The sequence below is a fragment of the Eptatretus burgeri genome, chromosome 8 (assembly GCF_056783735.1).
Source record: "Eptatretus burgeri isolate ZD-2024b chromosome 8, Ebu_testis_v1, whole genome shotgun sequence".
NCBI lineage: Eukaryota > Metazoa > Chordata > Myxini > Myxiniformes > Myxinidae > Eptatretus > Eptatretus burgeri.
This window is the reverse complement of record NC_140968.1, coordinates 35,953,532-35,976,196: the sequence shown is the minus strand read 5'-3', so window position 1 is coordinate 35,976,196 and position 22,665 is coordinate 35,953,532. Positions and strand designations below refer to the sequence as shown.

Here is a 22,665-nt window from a genome sequence, read left to right as displayed (position 1 = left end):
GCGTTGTAGAACGTCACCGTTTTGGCCGAGTAGGTGCTTGACGTTGAGTCAAGGAAGATTGTGTACCGTACGTACATCGAATGGTTCTTCAAGCTCAATGTGAAGGGAAATCTGGTATTTTAAAAAAAAAAAAAAAAAAAATTTTATTTTCTGGATTCTATTTCAACTTCATTATCTCCTATAGGCCACTCGAGGAATTGCTTTCAACTTTTGGAAGAATGCCATAATAAATTGGTCATTGTAGGTGCCGGTAAGCTCAGGATTTGTTCCTTTTCATTAATTAATAAAGTGGTTACAATCCATCCAGACGTTGGTATCGTGTGCAACATTGGCACAATTTTCGACACACTTTCTCGTGAGCACACGGCAAAACATCTTTTTAATTCCTCCCGCCATTCGCATTGATCCTGAAATTCGACCAGCGTGGTTCCCTCCCTCGCTCCTTCCCATAAAGTTAGACTCCATGGACTTTTAACCAACATATAAACATACCGAGCTGGCTTGGTTTAAAAAAAAAAAAGGAGAGAGCTTAGACAGCAAGCTGTCATTATTCATGATAATTATCTTTCTAGCTGAGGTACACGTAAAGTCCAGTGGATGAGAGAGGAGCCAAATATAGGGATGGCGTGTGGCTCGCTGATGAAAGCAGGTCCCATCAAACACTATCAAGATGACTGTGTTCCCCACATTGGCCTTTTCTTTGAAGTTCTGTCATCTGTCCATGTAGCCGTCACTTCACCCCCCCACCTTGCCTCAACCCCCTGTATAATTTCCATTTTTTGGAGAGTCAGGACAAAACTCTCCATGTTGAGGGAAATGTATTTGAAAAGTAATACCACCTATAAGGATTTTTTTTTTAAACCGAACAGCTCGTCTTCCTGAACGGTGTGTCCACAAAGTCCCTGTGCACATCGTTAGAATTTATCTGCATGCTTCCCTCCATTCTCCGCACAAATTTGAATTTTTTTCCATGGCCTTCTGGACATCTTCAATGTTGAGGCTTGGAGGTCATAAAAGCAGCCTCTGACAGCTATTTTGAGGTCTTCAACTGTTGTTAGGTGGAGATTAGAAATTTCCTCCTTCACAATCCCCCAAAGCGAGTCGTCGCATGTTTGGTGCAAACTTCAAGGAGGCCACACCATCTCAGATCCACGTCCACTCCATCGTCCACTGAATTTGTCATCAAGATATTCTCTAACTGCGAGAGCATAATGTGCCGGTGCACCATCTTGTTGCAGGATACTGAAGATCGCTGATTCTTAGCAGGATAGCTGATTGTTGACAGATAAAGGCCTCAAAACAGCTGTCAGGGGTTGCTTTTATGACCTCCAACCCTCAACATGAAAGAAGATGTCCAGAAAAACACGGAGAACTGGAAGTGCTCTTGGTGGAGCACATACCTCCACCACGCAATGCCTGATCCACGAAAACATATCAGGCCCAATACATTTTTGAAATATCATGCTATAAAGTACTATATCGTTTTTGGCCCAATCTCTCAATGGTGAGGAATCACTTTTAACATTAAATAATTATCGTATCCAGATCCGGATTCGGATCTTCTGCAAAATCAAAACGATTCGTCCTTGCCGCATACCCAACCTGTCCACCAAGTTTTGTCCGAATCCGTCCACAACTTTTTGAGATATCGTACTATATATCATTTTTAGCCCATTCTCTCAATGGTGAAGAATTACTGAAAAAATTCTCATATTCGGATCTGGATCTTCACCAAAATCTAAGCGGTTCATCCTTGTCATACACCGATCCCGTCCACAGAATTTTATCTGGCTCTGTCCACAACTTTTTGAGATATCCTGCACACAGACAAACAAACAAACACAGAAAGGGGTGAAACATAACCTCCTTCACCTTCAGTTGCCGAGGTTAAAACTCATATTTGTGCGGAGAATGGAGGGAAGCATGCAGATAATTGGTTCACGAAAAAAGTGAAAAAATATTTTCACGAAAAAAATAAGTGATCACAATATTCGTTATTGTTGTGTGTCTGTCTGTCTGTCTGTCTGTCTGTCTGTGTCTGTCTGTCCCGAGCATAGCTCTGTGGGTTTTGATCTGATCCTGATAACATTTTTAGTGGGAGGTTTATATCATGATAGAGTTGTGTTTTCCTGAGAATGGGCGTGGTGTGCCCATTATGGGTGGAGCTACGCCCAAAAAACATGTTTTTAGGGGGTAGCCGATTTCAATTTGCATCTTCTCCGAGGGGTTTGTTGAATCTGGCAGGGTTTTTTGGTATTTGGTTAGCCCAATGGCACCTGCATAGCCCCATGAAGCTCAATTTTTCATTTTTGTCACAAGGTCACGAACTTAGAAAATTTCTAATTTTGACATAAAAATCATACGACCGCCCAAACTTTGAGAGCGAGGATGACAATATTTTTTATGCATAATCTTGAGGTCATTCCCCACCTAAAGTCTTGAAACCATTTTTCTCTCTCTCGAACACCTTGCCCGTGGCGCCCCCTTCAAGTTTGTTTTTACGCTGATTTCATCAAAGTCTGGATAATCCGAGGAGTGTGAAATGCCATATAGCCTATATGACATTATATTGTTCCTGGAATGTTCTAGAGGAAGTTTTGCACCAAAGGTCATAATCCTTGACCTTTGACCTTTAAAATTCACAAAGGTCAAATTTTCAAAGTTGTGGGAATCGAACCGGGTTTTCGACCTTTTTCGACGAACTAACTCCATTAAGCTATAACACGTATCCTGTTTCCTTATTTTAATGTCAACAACATTGTTTTGTGACCTTTAAAGGTTGTGCAAAGGTCAAATTTTTAAAGTTGTTGAACGAAACCGGGTTTTTGACATTTTGTAGCTAATAACCTGTCACTCGTACAACATCATGTTGATCATTTTTATAACTTGGTCAAACATCATCACATTGTCTCATCCTTGACTTTTGAAACAATCTACATCGTCAAATACCGCTCGTGAACCATCATTGTCTTCAGACTTGTTCTAACTGGGTGCACAGGGACTTTGTAAGCCACTCTGTGCATGAAAAGAGTTCCCTTTCAAGGGACTTCAACACAGGAGGAAGCCACTTGGCCATTCAAGCCTGTGCAATGTTTGCCAACATATTGTTGGTTATCCGTGTTCTTTCATTTTTCAATGCTGAGCCTCAAGCAAGGAAACGGTACATACCATTATTGAAGTCTTTGGTACGACTTGGCCGGGGTTCGAATGGACGACCTCTCAGGCTCGGATCGAACTCTCGAACCGTCACACCACCGATTCAACGGACCAGTCCTGTTTAGTAGAATTTGACAAGACTGCAGCATTTGGCCCCATTACTCAGATACTAAGAACGGGTTTTCCATCAAAATTTGTCAGACTTGTATTATCGACCACGGTGAAGATTCGTCGACTCCATCCTCAAAATGTAATTTCTAGTGGGTCATCTGAGAGTCAGAGAGAAATGAAAATAAAAACCGGCCTTTTGTCTATCATGCAAATCAGTAAGCAAGAGAGTTTCAACCGTAGTTTGTGAGAAACCTCTACAACTAGGATTTATCGAAACGTCAGGTGCACACGAAGGGCCTTTTGTTTTCTATTATTTCGACTTGACCTCTGAAGCGTTTGTGTGTGCAGCGGCTCACCGTTTTGAAGGTTCCTCCGATGTGAAAAATCTGTTATGTCAACCAAAGAAGCACACTGACCCCATGACAAGACACTGACGTCATGTACATAAATTATAACAACACGTCACCTCCAAACTAGGAGGCGTCCGTGTGGTCTTCAAGCCTTTACAGACTGAGATTTTGGCCTTTGGTCACAAATAGACAAACAAATGCAGATATGTCGATCTAGATTTTGTCCTCGTTGGGGGCTCGTCGGGACAACATACTGCTGATTGTTTATTTGTGACAATAATAGGCTCATTAATATAACTGGATCGAACCCCCTAACTTGATGAGGCAGCAGGGCACAGATCGAGTCCCATCACATCCACGTCTTCCCAAAAGAGGAGGGGGGCATCGAGTGACTGCTTTGTTGCAGATGGTGTTTGAGATTAAACGTCATTTTAAAAATTTTTCTGCATATTGCAGTCACATGGTCTCGTCCGCTGAGAGGATACTTCGTTCCTGAGCACTTGATGGCAGCGCTCTCTAACCGCTATGGTCACATGGCTTGTTGGCATGATGATCTCCAGACTAATAACATGAAAAACTAGAACAGCACTCGGAAGCGCACAAACCTCCGCCAGGCTAAACGGTTTACGTTTTATATCCCACTGATAGGCCGAATCTGGATCCGGACCTGAACCAAAATCTAATCGGCTTGTTCTCATCCATCAGGTTTCGTCGTAATACATCCAAAACTTTTTTGAAATACCGTGCTATATATCACATTTGGCCCGATCTCTCAATGGTGAAGACTCACTTAAAAATTCTCATATCTGGATCTCAGATCTTCACCAAAATCGAGTCAATTCATCCATATGGCACACCCAACCTCTCCACCAAGTTTCATCTGAATAAGTCCATAATTTTTTGAGATATTCCTGCTCACAGAGAGACAGACAAACAGACACAGGTGAAAACATAACCTCTGTCCACTTGGTTGGCGAGGTAACAGCAGGACATGACTCAGCATGAGACTCTCAATTAAGTTGACCATGGGTTCTCCACCGAGAAACCGTTTTTTGAGATTTATTTTTTATTATAAAATAGTGGTTAACTTGGTGTAGAAGATAACATGGCTCGGAACACCACCACCCATTAGTAATACCATTGGTCTTGCTTCAAGCAAGCTCTTACATCAACACCTGAGAATTGCTATTTGATGCATTTGTGACGAGGCCTGGACTGGCCTTTTGGCAGCCTCTCTTCACCACCACCAATTGGTCTGTAATGTGAGCCCCCTGCAGGCCATTTGCCTGCTTTGTCCTGGTGGTGGGCTGCAGGACGGAATTTTAACGATAATTCCAGAAGTGATGGATCTTGAGCCTCACCGTAGGGAGGGGCTGCCGTGTGCCTTTTGACATAATGCAGGGGAAGTTCCTGGTACCAGTTTGAAGCTTTTTTTTTAATTTTTATTTTTTGTATTTTTTGCTGCGAAACTCCTGCCGTACCTGCCGGTCCTCTATCTGACGGTACACAACGGTTTAGAACTTGCTGTGGCTCCATGGCTTGAATTGGACATTGTCCTCGGTTTCAGGGTTAGAAACTGAGTTTGTCCTTGTTTAAATGATCCAACCGCTCTGAATCCTGTCTCCTGTCTAATTTGCACGCGGTAGTTTATGCTTCATCATCAGTCGTGCTTCCCATATCGGTACAGGATAAAAGGCGCTTTCTTGTGGCCTGCCAAAAAAAATTTTGTTCGGTTTCATGGTCGGAATATTTTCTATTGCATGAAGAGCAGGACACATGAAAAGCACGAGTTCTTGAAAATGCAAAAAGGCCATCGCATCTTTCCAAAACCCGACACGTCACAATGTGGTCTTCATTCCGGTTCGTTTATCATTTTCATTCATTCGTTGTATTAATTAATTAATTTATTCATTCATGTTGATTCATTTGTATTTCTTTATTCATTTATTCATGCATGCCTATTTTCTAATTAAGATTTCATTCGCTTTTGTTTTTCGCCGCGTCTCGTTGCGTACGCTGGCTCTAAGAGAGCTCCGCGTTGTTGTTGTTGTTCTTCTTCTTCTTCTGGTGAAGACAAAACCTTTATGACGTGGCTCTTGGACACATTCGTCCTTGTTTCTAAATTGTTTCTCTTCATCTTCCATATGCAGCACAAGGCTGTGGGGTAGCATCATTAGCTGAGGGGGACGTGGATGTGCCGCATATGCAATGCCCTCTATAGGTTACGGTGAGAATTTGTAATTCGTTCAAGGTGCCGGCGATAGCTCACCTACTCTTCACGAAGGACACCATGAGATCTTTAGCGTCCACCAACTCAAGCCAGAAGACGGGATTTCAAAATTGCTCTTCTGCTCAGATGGTGTTTGTCCATTTTAAAGTTGTTCTTTTTTCCGCATTTTCTCTAATTGGCTCATTATCAGTCACATTTGTAGCTTGGTTCATTAACTTTGTTATTAATGATCACATTGCTGAGGGGAGGTGACAAATTTTGGATTACCAGACGAATGCAATTTCAGGAGGAACTGGCGAATCCTATGGTGGTGACATTTTGAGTGACAACACAACTGTATTCATCCCCCAATGCTGAAAATGAATGATGGCATTAAAGCCTTCATGTTAATTTGGTCCTTTGATGTCTTCTTGTCCTCTCACCAACTTCTTTACCGGGTCAAACTATTTGTTGCCATTTTCTCGTGGGATTTCCTCGAATAATGTTTTTCCACCAAGTGCTTCACAAACCGGCTGGCTTGACCTGCCGATCGACTGAAGGTGGCAGGAATTTGTAATTTGTTCATGTTGCCGGCGATAGCTCGCCTTCTCTTGGTGGGAAAAAGCACCACGGAGGGTGACTGCAGACAGGTCATCCTGCTTGGCGTCCTTTGATGATCGGATGGGATGTGCATTGATGCCTCGCTCTGCGTGCGAAAGAGCACTTTATTGCTGACAACATTTGAACCCAGGCTTGACAGCTCAAAGGCATTTTTGCACAGATCCAAATTATCCTGTCAGTTCATGATGTTTCTTCATATTACTAGTGGGCACTCTTACCCGGAGGGTGGCAACACCCTTCTCGGTTCACTTTCGGTGGGCAATGTGCTGCGGCACACTCTTGGAAATGCACTTTGTAATTCTTGTCTTTTTTTTTTCTTTTTTTTTAAATAAACTTTCTTTGAATTACAACATCATATTCGATGTCATAATTTTGAGAAGGTGCCATTATATTGTGAAGATAAAGATAATTTGTAATACCGGCTGTCACCAAAGGTGTGTGTGTGTGTGTGTGTGTGTGTGTGTGTGTGTGTGTGTGTGTGTGTGTGTGTGTGTGTGTGTCGGTATATCGGAATATATATATATATATATATATATATATATATATATATATATATATATATATATATATATATATATATATATATATATACTTAATGGTTAGGGAGGTGGGCTTGGGATCTGAGGATCCTGAGTTCAAATCCTGCTCAGCTGTTGAATTAATACCAGGTGGGGTTGACTCTACCTGTCATCCTTCCGAGGTCGGCAAAATGAGTGCCAGCTTACTGGTATCCTGTGTCGGAGTGGCGACACTTCCAGGATTGTATCCAATAGCCAAGGATACTGCTTAGGCAGCACTAACGCTCTGCACAGCGTATGGTCCCGATGGATGGATTGATATACACATGTACAATTGTACATATTTAATGTTCGGTTCATGATAGGATTTTTAAGATGTGGACGGTTTATTGACAGGTGGACAATAAACTTGCTTGCTGCTCATAATCATGTGCTATCAGCATTGGCACACGGATTTCATCTTGAGTTGTCCAGATTGGATGATTCCTCTGCTGCTCATATCTCGCCTTGGCATCGTATACTGTACACTTGTTCAGGAAGTTTTTGTTTTACATCTCTGTAAAGAGATGGGAGAAGTGCAACAACAGGCAAGCTTGTGAAAGTGCCTCAAGTAAACCTTGAACTTCATGAATTGGTGGTATACTTTATCGGCCTCGGTGATGGTTGTATGTTCAGTATCCTGAATGTCTGCACCAGTGGACCACTTAAAGAGGCCCTGGGACCCAATCATTTGTGATAGTAGAGCTGTAATTTAAAATGGAAAGAGTTTACAGCACACCAAACACAAGGATCTCGGAGGATCACACGAGAGTGGATCGTTAAGAACGGACACATTTATACCATGTTGAGAATAAAAATCCAAAAACCTGTGGGAGATAAAATTTGGACTCGACACTCAGTTTAATTTTTTTGTTTTGTTTTTTTTTCACAAACTTTTGAATGTTTTGCAGGTTCACGAGGTTGTTGGTGATGGAAAATTACCTGGGCAGGATGTGACTGCTGGCCTTGTTGTACCTGTGGAGATGAAGCCACCTGAAGATGAATACGAGTGCGACACGTCGGATGAGGAGGTACAGAACTGGTTAAGATTGTTCGTTGCAGCGCGAGTGAAGGGCCGAGATTAATCCCTTTTTAGATTTTTCTGCACTCGGTGCAATCTTATCTGCTTGTTTTGTGGGGAAAGTGCAGACGACGAGGCACAGTCTTTTATTTTTATTTTTATTTTTGATTTGCAACCACTTTTGTCGTTAGATGATGAATGGCTCGCAAAACGGTGCTATTTGTACAACAAACCATTCCCTGTGTTATGGCTGCACAGAAACCAGTGTTTCAGAACCTGTTACACTTTAATTGCTCCAAGATGATGATGATGATGATGATGATGAGATTCACCATACTGTTTACAGTGTTACTGCTGCCAACGCAGATTCTTGGCACAGGTTAGACTGTCTGGTTTACCATTACTTCCCGAGCAGTCAGTCATGGTAAGAATTTTGTAATTTGTTCAGGGTGTCGGCGATAGCTTTCCTACTCTTCTCAAAGGACACCGTGGGATCTTTGATGTCCACCAATTAATGCCAGGAGTTGGCACTGCCAGCTTAACGTTCATCCGAGGGACGGCGCATATTTTTGATGGATCGCCCTCCATGTGAAACACCAAGGTGACAGTTTATAGCTGAGCTGGGATTGAAATCGAGGCTAGACCACTCAGAGGTGAGTGTGCGTACCTCTCGGTCATCCTGCCAGCTCCTGCTTTGAGTTAATCATACAAAATACAGTCTCTTAGCATTTCCACATTGTTGAGGTTGCTTGTGAGTGTGCATAAAATCCACTTTACGTGCCACTCATCACATCTCTGGGCACGGTGTTCCATCGGAGAATATCCACCTCTTCAGGGGAGAAGTTAAGCCGGCTGTCATATCTGCCAGCATTCACAAACGGATGTCAATATCCCACGGTGCTTGCAAATGGACATATGTCAGAATACTTTCTGAAAGGAGGTGGCTATTGTGTGCCAGTATATTGATCAAATTCTCTGAAATTCTTTCTTTGATCCTTAGGGGGCACTACAGTAGTGGAATAGCCAGGCCCCAGAATTGGTACAAACCCACGGAAAGCTGCTCCATGTACATGAATGAATGAATTAATGAATGTGTTGGATGTTGCTCTAGTTACACAGTTCCCTTCTCTGAAGTCTCTGTAGCATTGATCTCGTGACACCCCATCTCGAAAGCACTGTTGTGTTGCAGATGTTGATCATCATATCCATCTATTTCTCTTGTTTTACCTGTCTCGTACGTTTATCTTTCCTCACAGTCTCTGGCACCCGTTATATCCTCACCACTTGCATACAGCATTTGTTTGCAGCACCATGGGGGTACCAATCATTGGTATGAGTTGGCATTACCACATCCTACCTGACAATATGGAGGCAGTGGTGCCCAGAGCATTTGGATCTTACAAGAGGCAGAATCCCAGTGGCGTACTTTCCCATCACAGACCAGTCGATGGCCTCCTGGTCTTTTTCTTGCATCCATTTGGTCTTGCACCTCATCTCCTTTCCTTGCCGATGCCTTATGCATTGAGCAATGCTGACCTTGTTGTTCTTCCCACATTAACAATCTCCAATCACCTCCACTCGTGTGTTCCCCTTCTCTCTGAATTCACCTTTCCATGCCCCTTCTCTTTCTTCCCTTCAGGCCTTCCACATGACAACCCACAGACATCTCACATCTATCCACGATATATTTGTAAAACATCCTATTGGGATTCCATATATCTACCACTGTCTTGTTCATTTCCACCTTGCTACGTCTCTTATAATTTGTGATGTCATCTGCCTCTTGCTCTTGCGTGCTCTTGTACACACGCTTGTACATCGTCACTCCTTCTTATACATACTCGCATACTCTGTTGTACATATATATATATATGTATGTATGTATGTATGTATGTATGTATGTATATATATATATATATATATATATATATATGTATGTATGTATGTATGTATGTATGTATGTATATATATATATATATATATATATATATATATATATATACTTGCTCTTGTACACACAGTACTCCAAACATCCTCATTAGCTATGATTGAGATCTCTCATCCATGCTGAAGAAGTTAACTTTCCTAATTAATCACCCCAATCCATATCTGCAAGCTCCCCTCCCCCATGGAATGGCCTGCCTGTGCAGCCCCCTCCCTTCCCTTGTGTTTCTTCCATTATCCCCCCCCCAACTACTCCAATGCATTTTCTCCACATTAGTGGTTTTTTTTTTTCTCATTTTAACTAGGTTTGCAGGATGGCCGAGAGGTACGCACACTCGCCTCCAAGCTTTCTCACCTGGGTTTGAACCCGACCCAAAGTGGGCGAGCTATTGCTGGCACCATGGCCAAATTCCAAATTCCTCCTCTAAGAACTTGATCGAACACCAGGCCTGGCCATCCGGTTCTTGAAGGACTCGAGACAAAATCGTGCCTCGGTCAACCGCACCAGAGCGTGCGAATAATTGTGGCCGTTAAAGAAGATTTTTATTTACTTTATTTATTTTAACCACCTCCATGTTTTATTCCAAGCCTCGTCTTTTGATCCCAACCCTCTGTTTGTCATAATAGCCCCCCTCATACCCCACGCTCCTTCTCTGAGCCCCCTCGTCTTTGTAATACCCTCTCCTCGACTCTGCTGATTTAAATCTTTGTTATAACTAACAATGAACAGGTTTCCAGCGAAGGTAATTTTCCTCAACAAAAGATCCTCGAGGTGAAGTGGCATATTTTGGAGAGGTTTGTACGTAAGCCATTTGCCCCATTCAGAGGCCGTTTGAAATGCAGACCTGGAAAATGTTTGTTATGCAGATTTTTGATGCAAGACCAAATTTGCAACGATATAATTTGACATTTTCCTTGCGAGAGTTGGAAAGTATGCATGAAATGCCGATAGTTCCTCGCGTTCCGTGGTCGATTTACACAAGGCCTGTGCAATGTGGAGGTGCATGCTGTGGTTATATTGTGTGCCAGGCGCACCTGTGTGCGCTGCTGTGAACTGTTCCATTGGATGTTGGCTTTGAAGAAGAAATGTTAGTTCGACTTTGTTGGTGCGTTTAAAGAGCCGCTGGGACCCAATGAAAGTTGAGGCGAGTGCGCAGACAGCCAACGTGTGACGAACCGGCACGATGTAAACATTTTATTTTATCGGACGTGACTCGGGGCATTTTTATGACGTCGCTTGTAGTCATTCGTGCATTCATCAGGTTCGCTGAGGAGCTGATAAGATCTGCAACTGGATTTCAGCAATTTGGCTTTGTTCCTCTTCTTCTTCTTCTTCTTCTTGTTGTTGTTCTTGTTGTTCTTGTTGTTCTTGTTGTTCTTGTTGTTCTTGTTGTTCTTGTTGTTCTTGTTGTTGTTGTTCTTGTTGTTCTTGTTGTTGTTCTTATTCTTGTTGTTGTTCTTATTCTTGTTGTTGTTCTTATTCTTCTTGTTGTTGTTCTTATTCTTCTTGTTGTTGTTCTTATTCTTCTTGTTGTTGTTCTTATTCTTCTTGTTGTTGTTCTTATTCTTCTTGTTGTTGTTCTTATTCTTCTTGTTGTTGTTCTTATTCTTCTTGTTGTTGTTCTTATTCTTCTTGTTGTTGTTCTTATTCTTCTTGTTGTTGTTCTTATTCTTCTTGTTGTTCTTCTTATTCTTCTTGTTGTTGTTCTTATTCTTCTTGTTGTTGTTCTTATTCTTGTTGTTGTTGTTCTTATTCTTGTTGTTGTTGTTCTTATTCTTGTTGTTGTTGTTGTTCTTATTCTTGTTGTTGTTGTTGTTCTTATTCTTGTTGTTGTTGTTGTTCTTATTTTTGTTGTTGTTGTTGTTCTTATTCTTGTTGTTGTTGTTGTTCTTATTCTTGTTGTTGTTGTTGTTCTTATTCTTGTTGTTGTTGTTGTTCTTATTCTTGTTGTTGTTGTTGTTCTTATTCTTGTTGTTGTTGTTGTTCTTATTCTTGTTGTTGTTGTTGTTCTTATTCTTGTTGTTGTTGTTGTTCTTATTCTTGTTGTTGTTGTTGTTCTTATTCTTGTTGTTGTTGTTGTTCTTATTCTTGTTGTTGTTGTTGTTCTTATTCTTGTTGTTGTTGTTGTTCTTATTCTTGTTGTTGTTGTTGTTCTTATTCTTGTTGTTGTTGTTGTTCTTATTCTTGTTGTTGTTGTTGTTCTTATTCTTGTTGTTGTTGTTGTTCTTATTCTTGTTGTTGTTGTTGTTCTTATTCTTGTTGTTGTTGTTGTTCTTATTCTTGTTGTTGTTGTTGTTCTTATTCTTGTTGTTGTTGTTGTTCTTATTCTTGTTGTTGTTGTTGTTCTTATTCTTGTTGTTGTTGTTGTTCTTATTCTTGTTGTTGTTGTTGTTCTTATTCTCGTTGTTGTTGTTGTTGTTCTTATTCTCGTTGTTCTTCTTCTCGTTGTTCTTCTTCTCGTTGTTCTTCTTCTCGTTGTTCTTCTTCTCGTTGTTCTTCTTCTCGTTGTTCTTCTTCTCGTTGTTCTTCTTCTCGTTGTTCTTCTTCTCGTTGTTCTTCTTCTCGTTGTTCTTCTTCTTCTCGTTGTTCTTGTTCTCGTTGTTCTTCTTCTTCTCGTTGTTCTTCTTCTTCTCGTTGTTCTTCTTCTCGTTGTTCTTCTTCTCGTTGTTCTTCTTCTCGTTGTTCTTCTTCTCGTTGTTCTTCTTCTCGTTGTTCTTCTTCTCGTTGTTCTTCTTCTCGTTGTTCTTCTTCTCGTTGTTCTTCTTCTCGTTGTTCTTCTTCTCGTTGTTCTTCTTCTCGTTGTTCTTCTTCTCGTTGTTCTCGTTCTTCTTCTCGTTGTTCTTCTTCTCGTTGTTCTTCTTCTCGTTGTTCTTCTTCTCGTTCTTCTTCTTCTCGTTCTTCTCATTCTTCTTCTCGTTCTTCTTCTCGTTCTTCTTCTCGTTCTTCTCGTTCTTCTTCTCGTTCTTCTTGTTCTTCTTCTCGTTCTTCTCGTTCTTCTTCTCGTTCTTCTTCCTGTCCTTCTTCTCGTTCTTCTTCCTGTCCTTCTTCTCGTTCTTCTTCCTGTCCTTCTTCTCGTTCTTCTTCCTGTCCTTCTTCTCGTTCTTCTTCCTGTCCTTCTTCTCGTTCTTCTTCCTGTCCTTCTTCTCGTTCTTCTTCCTGTCCTTCTTCTCGTTCTTCTTCCTGTCCTTCTTCTCGTTCTTCTTCCTGTCCTTCTTCTCGTTCTTCTTCCTGTCCTTCTTCTTCCTCTTCTTCCTCCTCTTCTTCAATTATTTCCACTTTCTTGCGGAGTTGGTCAGAGGGGAAGTTATTTATTTATTTTTTGCCAAAGTCTTTCACGAACCCACTGGCCCGTCCCAACATTCAACTAACTTAGGGCAGGAATCTGTAACTTGGTCAGGGTGCCGGCGATAACCTGCCCACTCTTCACAAAGGACACCGTGTGATCTTTAACGTCGACCCGAGGGACGGCACGCACATTGATGAGTGACCCTGCCTGTGAAACGTCAGGATGACAGTTATAGCCGGGCCGACATTCGAACCCACGCGAGACGGCTCGGAGGCGAGTGTGCGTAGCTCTAGGCCATCCTGTCAACCCAACAATATGGCTTTCTCTGAATATCAAATTAGGTCAGAGGGTGTGCGCTCCTTTTTTGAGGTCTTCCACCTGAGTTTGAATGTTGACCCAGCTATAATCTGAAACATATATATATATATATATATATATATATATATATATATATATATATATATATATATATATATATATATATATATATATATATATATGTATATATATATATATATATATATATATATATATATATATATATATATATATATATATATATATATATATATATTTCCTCTCTTTCCTCTCTCTCCTCTCTTCCTGTTCGTTTATTCCCTTATTCCCTGTTTTGTCAGACCATGGCCCCCAATGACCGACTCTAAATCTTGCTGTTTTGCTCGCCTCCTCCTCTCGCTCTTCCACAGGCCTCAATCTTCTTTCGAAACATTATGATTTGGGAAGAAACCGTTGCAGCTGTTTTGTTGATGTTTGTTGTGGAGACGAGCTTTGCTTTAAGTATTTCTTCAAATATTTTTTGCTGCCTTCCAGTAGGGGTCAAACAAAACGTTTCATGATGCTTCAGCATTGGATGAACTCTTCGATCGAGCCCAATGTCGGGAGCCCACAGATTGTGCATTTATTATTTTCAAGCGATACTTGTTGTATACACCAGGTGCATGTTGTGTAAGCAAAAGTTTTATTTCGATTGGGAAGTTAGGAAATGGTGTCTGTGCACTATAAGGGATATGGGATGAGCGGGTAGTGGGGGGAGCTGGGGTTAAACCTTCTGCCATATTTGCTGAAGTAATAAATGTATGCCCTCTGAATACAACATTGTTTATAGGTGGTAAGTTAATTGAACTGTAAGCAAATCAAATGCTGTATCTCACCTCCAAAGTAAGTCTGATTTATCATCCGAGGTTTGAGCAATGTTTGGTAACTGCTGATGGGATTGGAAGTTGAATAATAAGAATAGAAAGGCTCAACAGCCCTTGGGTTCAGCTGTGAACGATGCCAAGCACCTTGATGCAAGGACGTTACCATTAACATCTGCTAGTGTGTCCTTTTTTGTACTGATCTGCAGACAGAGAAACAAGAAAAAGGTTCAAGAACGGATGCAATAGAAAATATGAGATGTGCGAGACTGGACTGTAAGTAAGCTCGATTGAACTCGAATAACACGAGGAGGCCGCTAAATGAAGTTTCGGATTTTCTGTTCGTGTTTCACGTTCGGTCCGTGCGAATAAAAGTTTCAGTGTTCTGAAATAGATCTGATCTGCTGTTCATAAGAAATATTCCTTTAAAGGGTTTATCTTTTAAATGAGCACCTAAAACTGAAGACTATTACTTCCGTAAGGTTTTACATTCTCAATCTTCCTCTTTTTATTTATTTATTTATTTTGTTTGAAACATTAGATTGCCATCGTCGTTCACCTTCGATTCCCCTGGCTGTCACTCACGATGTCGTCATCGAGCGACCTTTAGCGAAACCTTTGCCGTAAAGAACGAACGAGTTATATTTTACGGATAACTTTAGAACCGGAGATTCATTCGAATGCTTCGATTCCGAACCCTACGGCCGGAAGGAACGCTTGAGTGTACTATAGCTGTTGGATGTTTGAGTTCATGTCACCAAATACTCATCATCCTTTCGAAACTCGTGACATTGATCCAAACAAGGCTTGAGAGGCAATTCTGCAGGCCCATCGACAACAGCTTCTTATCCCGCCTGTGCCTTCAGCGCTCTCGCGCGGATGCCTTCGTGGCCTTGGTTTACATTTGGCATCCGTCGCTTGTTCCATTACGGGAGTGACGCCGTTGAACCGTCGTCGTGAATGATTCAAGCATTTTCAAAAACGTTCCAAACTTTAAAATATTTAATTGCTCAGACTATTCCATTGGATTTATGCATTATGAGTGGGAATTTTTATTTATTTTATTTTGCTGCAGAAGATCCTGAATTGGAAGTCTGCCCAATTAGCCCACGTGATGATATTCCTTTTGCGATGTTTGGATTTTGACCCCAAGATGTACAGTTGCATACGGCAAATCGGAGCAGCACGATTACCACATTCAAAGAGATTCTCCTTTGTTTGTGTTTTTGGATAACACAAGTTTCTTTCGGGAAAGGCTCACTCCTGGTCAAACACACAATAGATTATTGTCCCAGGGATTGATTCGATCATCAAGCTTCCATTTTATGAGATGTTGAACCAAACTTTACAAAACTCTTTGTTCTGTATAGTCTACCATTGTACCGCATCTCTGGAAAAAAAAATTTTCAACAGGGTAAGCGAATGCATTGCGAGACTGCATTGCCGTCTCACAAACACCTGTGGATCTCATTTCCTCAACCAAAATTAGAGGGGGGTTGAGAGGGAGAGAGTTTTTGGGGGTTTTTTTTCTTCCTCTCTCCTCCTCTCTCTCTCTTTTTCTCCTCTCTCCCCACAAATGGTCCCGCCGGAGAGATCTGGGTTTTCCACTTTGGCCACGTGCACCGCTCGGCAGGATATGAAAGTATGTTTGGAGGTATAGGCTGTGCAAAGGTGGTGGGGGTGAAATAGTGTGGGGTGGGTGGGGAGGGGTGAGGTTGGTACCTTGGATCCAGAGCTACGCGTTCCAGGATTGAGAGGCTGGAGGGTGCTCATCGGATCGACTCGTTTTGCAAGAGTCTCTTTGCATCAGTTTTATTGTGTTATTTTTATAATATTCATATTTGTCCAGAATCAAATGAGGTTTATAAAATGCGTAATTGTGTACAAATGCTTGGTGAAGCTCATTGCACAAGTTTTTGAGCTGGATGTTAAAAGGTTCCACATTTGAGTCCAGCTCCCTCTCGTAGCCCTTTGGTAGAGAACCAGTCACCACCCGGTGAGCTCGTCGACGACCTTTTTTCAGAGGATGACTCCATGATCGGTCGCATCACAAAATAAAACGAAACTCGTTGTGAAAAGGAAGTGTGGCATGGACTGTCGTCACGGCCTTGAGTTTGGCCATGAAGCCCCCCTCTTTGGGAGACGGGAACACCACGGTGTCGTGGCTCAATCCTGTTGGCCCACTGCCCGTCGTGTCCCTTTGGCAGCGCAGTAACATCTTGTGCTTCCAATCTTGGCTCCAGCCATCAGCAACGCATGGCGGACTTGCGTTCCCGGTCTCGTCCCTGCTTTCAACGGCAAATTTGTGACATCATGGTTTCATCATTGATGACCTTTACTTGTTAATTCCAATTAATGCTTCTAAATTGATATATTCAGTTGAAATTTTGTTTGTGATCTTGTTGGTGAAGAGAAGTGAGTGATTTATTTTTGTCACATAGTAATCAAATTATAGAGGATTTTGATTTTTAATTTTGAGTCAAATATCAATGAGACAACATGAAAGTGACCTCCTTCCTTGCCTCCCACCCCCGGACACATACATCTCCTTTTCTCTCCTTGTACTCCTATTACCTTCGATTTCCCTTCTGCATACACACGTCATACATGAATGGTCTCAAAGTAAGAGATGTTTTACTTATTAATCTTGTTTTCCTTTTGTTTTTTTGGGGGGGGTTTTCAAGTATTATCTGTTGAGCACTTACAGCTTTGACATCTAAGTCGAACTCGTTGTGATTCCACACGAATTAAAATGGAAGTAATTTGTTTACCGTTGTTATCTCCATTTGCGGGTTTCAGGAGATGGAGGAAGTTCTCCCAGAATTAAAAATCTCCACCTCCTTTTTTTTCTTTCTTTCTTTTTTTGGTAAAGGATCATGATTGATGAACCAGGCTGTGAAGTTTCGTTCTCACAGCCTCGTTCCAAGGGCTCTTTTCAGAATCTTCACCGAACCTCTGAGAGCCTCCACTTGTAGCTCGTTTGGAGTGATATTTCCCCGGAATGATTTTTAAGTACTCGCTAAGAGTTTTCTTTATCATTCCTGTAGCTCCAACCATCACCGGTCCAATTTCAGCTTTCTTCAATTTCCAAGTCCTCTTGACCTCATTTTTCAGATCCTGGTATTTGGTCATTTTCCTGATTTCTGTGGCATTTCGTCCAGTCATTGGGAACTGAAACTTCAATCAAAAACACCGACTTTTCCTTCTTGTGTTTGAGCACTATGCCCAGACGCAATGCTTTGTTTGCAATGTCCACACTTGACGGGATCATCTTGTCATGCGTTAGCACTATATATTCATTTTCAAGGATCGGATTTGGTTTGTGTGTTCCATGATTGTTCTAGGACCGGGATGTTGAAATGTTTACAGATGCGCCAGTGGATTACTCTAAAGATGCTGTCACGTCTTTCTGTGTACAGCTGTTCTGACATGAGTTTTTTACATCCCGAAAGAAGGTGACTGGCACCCAATATCGTCATTCACATTTCCATTCATTCTTCCATCGTAAATAAGTAAATGAGCCAAAGCTCAACTTAGATCGTCCCAGTTTTCTGTTAATAGCTAATTATCATTACAGTTCCAGATGATGTAATCTTTTAGCTATGTTTTTTTCTTAATAAGGGGTTAAGTTTATCTGTATGATAATAGATCGCAGTACTTGCCTCTTAATGTTTGGAGATGTAGGTAAGTTAATAATTTAATATGCTAACTGCCCTCTTGATACTATTCTAAATCTGTGTGCCACTGCCGTAACCCATGATGGCTTTTTGCCTTGCTTCATGAACATTCTTGGGAAGAAGTTGCACAAATATATAAACAAACAAATGTATTGTATTGTGCTGCAACATGCATGCACTCAAATTTGAATGAAGGACCTGTGAAATGGACAAATTGCAGGAGATGCTGCAAATGAAGTAAAATCTTACCAGCCGCCGCTGGTTGCTTAAGCAGAAGGTGCAGATGGTGCGAGGTGGAGGTATGCCAGATCCGGTGGCTACGGTACCGCCTCCAGGAGGTCCGTAGATGCTCTGCACGGGTGGTGTGTTGCAGGGCGCGTTGTCCGGACCGCCGTCTCCCAGCAGAAGTACATTTCCCAGGTGGGAGATGTAACTCGATGCCAAACGGAGCGTCTCGATCTTGGACAGCTTCCGGTCTGCCGGTTCAGTCGGGATGAGCGTACGCAGCGCACTGAAAGCCGTGTTCACGCTATGCGTGCGATCTCGTTCTCGAGCGTTTGCCACTTGGCGCTGTGGCACCTCTGTGTGTGCACAGAATGACGAGCAACGGATGAAGAACGATTCGGGAGAAGAGCAAGGAGAGAAAGAAAAAAAGATGCAGGGCAGGAGATTTGGATAGGACCGGTGGTTGTAAAGGAATTGTTATGAAATACCGGCACAAGCAAGCATATTGATGTCCGACTCGCTGCGATATCGTGAGCATCGGATTCGTTTTCGATGACTAGTCAAATAAACTTTACCACTCACAGTTTCTCATCTAATGTGAGGCTTTCCATGCTCCCCTTCCCACGTGGCTCTTTTGCCCATGTTTTGTGTGCCCTCATGTCCTTCCTCACAGCTGCTGAGCCCACCAGCTGTCTGCACTTCCCAGTGCGGCAGATGGCTCCTGCCTCACACGCGGAAAACCTTCCTTTCGCTTAATTTGCGTCTACCGTCTCCCTCATCTCCGTGTGCAGACAGTTTGTTGTCTGCTGATAATTTGGCACTTGTTTCTATTTTTCCAACATCCCACATGTTTTTGTGGGTTTTTTTTTTCACTCCCATACTTGTCAGATTCCTGGGCTGGAGCTTTAGTGCGTTTGAACCCGTTTTAGTTCTAAGGATGTCGTTTTCACCTTTCCTCTCCCGAACGCTCGTCTTACTTTGTCTGCAAACTTGTTTAGTGGAGCCCCGAGCCCTTCCCGTCATCGCTGAGCCTGCCTGTTGCTCCGTGGGGAGTCCCGCATAGGATTTTTTCCGACTGATGCTTCATTCGCTCCCCCCACAGCTGCCCGTCCTTCTCGCCTTCATATCATCCCACTAGCTTTCCTCCAGTTGTGTCGGACTCTTCGAATACTGTTATTTTATCGCGTGGCAATTTGTTGACGTTTCAAATCGAATGTGATGTGGACCCATTTTGGCTCAGGTGGTGGGTGGGTAGTTCAGCCGATATTCTTGAGTTACGTTCATGATATCTGCAACGGTTGTGCTGCCGATGATGGTGTAGTTGCTATGACGGTGTTATTGTAGCTGTGGTTTGACAGTGGGATGGCCTTTGGAACAACGAGGATGGATGCGCTCTAATTGCTGTTTTATTGTGCTTCTGCATCATTCCAGGATGAAACACATAAATAGATAACCTCCCACTCCCAATTACATATATATATATATATGTATATATATAATATGTCGGTTTGGTTCAAACCATTTGGTGTGCTTCCGTCTTTGCTTCTAGGTCATTGCAGTTGAATTTGGTGTCGATTCCTTCACAGGAACTCATTTGATGATGTAATGTTGGGTTTAGTTGGTGTTATGTGCCTGTGCCTCCCTGGGGGGAGGGGGAGAAACCCATTGGTGGATCATTCGGCAAAGCCCCCATAGCCGTTTGTGGTACTGAAGTTATGAGCAAGGCGCAGCTCCAAGGAATCCTTCGCTCATGTCTGGCACGGTTGCTCAACAAATCCAGCATTCCTGATCGGTTACGGCTGTATGTTGGCTGCACTCACTTCCCCGTATCGCACTCTCCGGTCATAATGCATACCGCACTCTTCTATCGAATATGGTCGTTGCCTTTGGATGTAATCTGAACGGCAAACCGAGGCATGGCTTATGGCAGTCGGCAGTCCAAACGTTTGTGAAACGGTGCTGGGCTCGAATCCAATCTTATTTTGAGTTAGAATGTTTGCCTTGCACCGACCTGCTTTGGTGATCCAGACCACTGGGCCTGCCGAGACTCTCTCGGTCGTCCCCGTGTGCAGGTGTGCAGGTTCCCCCAGGTGTACAAGTCCATGTATTTTTTGATGGATGAATTTGAAAAATACTTTCTGGTTTGATCCCTGATAGTGTATGATGAAACGAAATATGTTTTTACTCCAGTATTCCTCCTTTTTTTATTTGGGTGCTTTCATCGATCATATATAGATTCAAGTTGTTGGAATGCGCATTTTGCATCTCGTAAGAATGAACAGTCTTAACTTTTACAACTTTTTCCTCTTTGTCCATCTCCTCTTAATCCTTTAGCTTTTTGACTCATCAGCGTCTTGAGTTTGAGTACTTCATGGTGTTTTGGTGCCCTTGCCAAATCCTAACTTCCTGCCTTTACCTCCGAGGAAACTGAATCGACGTCCTTAGCTGCACCCTCATCAATGATGCAACACCGAGACCAAATTTGTTATGTAATGACAGTTAAACATGAATCCAGTGGATAGTGGCTCCTCTACTATTTATTTTATGGAAGCTCCGACACTTACCCTGCAACAGACGAGGCCTCTTGGAGTGTAGGTGTCCATATCCATTCTCGTCGCTGCTACTTTCGCTGTCGTCACCCATAACGTGCATGTCCTCTGGGAGGAATGACAAGGTTGGAGGTATTGCATGAAGGCTTGTGTATGCCATCACTTGAGCCGTTAGCAGGGCCAGGGTAAATTGTGTTTTGGACAAGTCTGTAGCGGCTGGTCTCCAGTTGGGTTGATGTGTAATCACGAAGGTGATGAGATCGAGATCCAGCAGTGGTTTGTCGAAGCGTCGGTGGAGCAAAACAGAAGATACTTTGTGACCACACACAGTTTCCAGTCGAGCTTCTGGACCTCCTGGTGGTCTTGAGTTGTTCAGGATAAACTGTCGACTTCCAACCCGGAAACCTGCAGCAGGTTCTCATGTGTTGGTGGAAAGGAGCAATGAAGTGGGTTGTCAAATCTGTGTCGCACTCCCATATATGGCTCTATACTGTGATCCTGGGCTCTGGACTTTATGCAGAACTCTCTTCCGTTTCAATATCCGGTAGATCTCTGTTGTCACGTGCCAATACCTCTGTGCCAATCTTGCCGTCGTTCCGGGTCTCTTTTTCAATGTGCTCCTGTGTGCCAGATACCCTCCGCGGGATATCCAATAAGATGTTGCACTCCCTCGGCACAGGGTGTCCCACAAAAGTGTTCTCCTGTTGCTCCGTGTGCACCTGGTCTCTCCTCCTGTCTTCGTTGCTCGTTGGTCTGCACACTGAAAGAGCAAATCGATAGGCTGGAGTTTGCATGGGAGGAACATGTCAGGCATCCCGGGTGGCAGCCAATCCAAGGGATGCGAGTTGGGGAGGGGTTAGGAGGATGTGGATGGAGAATAGGAGGGGCGTTGGATGGCTGAGTTCTTGTGCTGGGATGTGGAGGCTCGGGAAAGGATAGGGGTTGGATTATGGGAAGCTTTCGCATAAAATGGTAGGAAGAAAATAAAGAGGATCGTTTCTTTGCCAGGCATGCAGTTCTTGGCAATCTCTGTGTTTTTGTATGGCTACCTAAGTTTAAGATTTGTATTAGGGAGGGTGCATGGGAATACCTTACTCCACCTGATTTATCATTCCCTGTTGGCTCCAGCTGTCGTCATCTGGAGCAAAATAGGAGAGGTGTTTGGAGTGTGAGTTTTATCACTTTCTTGTTTGGTTTCACAGTGAGAGCACTTGCTGCACGATCCCATTAAACTCCGTTAAATTTGTTCCTTGCTAATGCCATTGTTTCCACAGCTTGGACAAGTGTCAAAAAGGCCTTTTATTTCCTCGTGACAATCGGTATGCTGCATTTTGTTGTTCTTTGTTTTTCCTTTCACGTTCGTAGGTGTCTCTCATTGGGGGAAAATTGTACATTTTTGTAGTTGCAGATAAAATTTTGATAAAATTAGAAGGGTGATCTATTAAGGGGGGGGGGGGGTAAGTGGGTTGCGGCATCGTGTGCTGCACCCTCCGTGTATCCTGCCAACCTCTGTTGAAGGTAAACTCGCACATTAATGTAATATTGGCAGAGGTACGGCAATTTGAGCATGATTTTTCTGTTTTTCTGCCGTTTATGCTGGCCTTGTGGCTTTCCAGCTGGAAGCTCGCGCTAGGTAGCTCAATCTCTGCTCCTTTGCGCAGCCGAGACGGCGGCAGACGTCCGACACGCTGACAGAAATGCCTTCCAGATGAGTTGCACCGTTCTACCAATCCCTTCCCATTCTCCTCTTTCCTGGCCTTTTTCTCATCTCGACTCCTTATCCTCATTGGGGGTTTCTGTC

The 22,665-nt window shown here is 42.7% G+C and overlaps 2 protein-coding genes across 3 annotated transcripts in view; one reads left to right on the top strand and one right to left on the bottom strand.

Annotated features, from left to right (window-relative positions):
* Positions 1 to 22,665, top strand: part of BOP1 (BOP1 ribosomal biogenesis factor) — a 169,841-nt gene that overhangs the window by 32,347 nt on the left and 114,829 nt on the right. The window contains exon 4 of the mRNA XM_085891535.1: positions 7,916 to 8,035. Within this exon, the coding sequence (XP_085747661.1) occupies positions 7,916 to 8,035 (120 nt within the window). The remainder of the gene's footprint in view (positions 1 to 7,915; positions 8,036 to 22,665) is intronic.
* On the bottom strand, positions 16,123 to 21,707 carry SCX (scleraxis bHLH transcription factor). 2 transcript variants are annotated; one of them, XM_085891530.1, is made up of 3 exons: positions 20,880 to 21,707; positions 18,340 to 18,671; positions 16,123 to 16,701 (listed from the first exon to the last, which is right to left on the bottom strand). In XM_085891530.1, the coding sequence occupies exons 1-3, from the start codon at positions 21,022 to 21,024 to the stop codon at positions 16,660 to 16,662; spliced, it is 519 nt and encodes a 172-aa protein (XP_085747656.1). In that variant the 5' UTR covers positions 21,025 to 21,707; the 3' UTR covers positions 16,123 to 16,659. The 2 variants fall into 2 exon arrangements, with proteins under 2 accessions (XP_085747656.1, XP_085747657.1); XM_085891531.1 differs by having other exon boundaries at positions 16,123 to 16,698.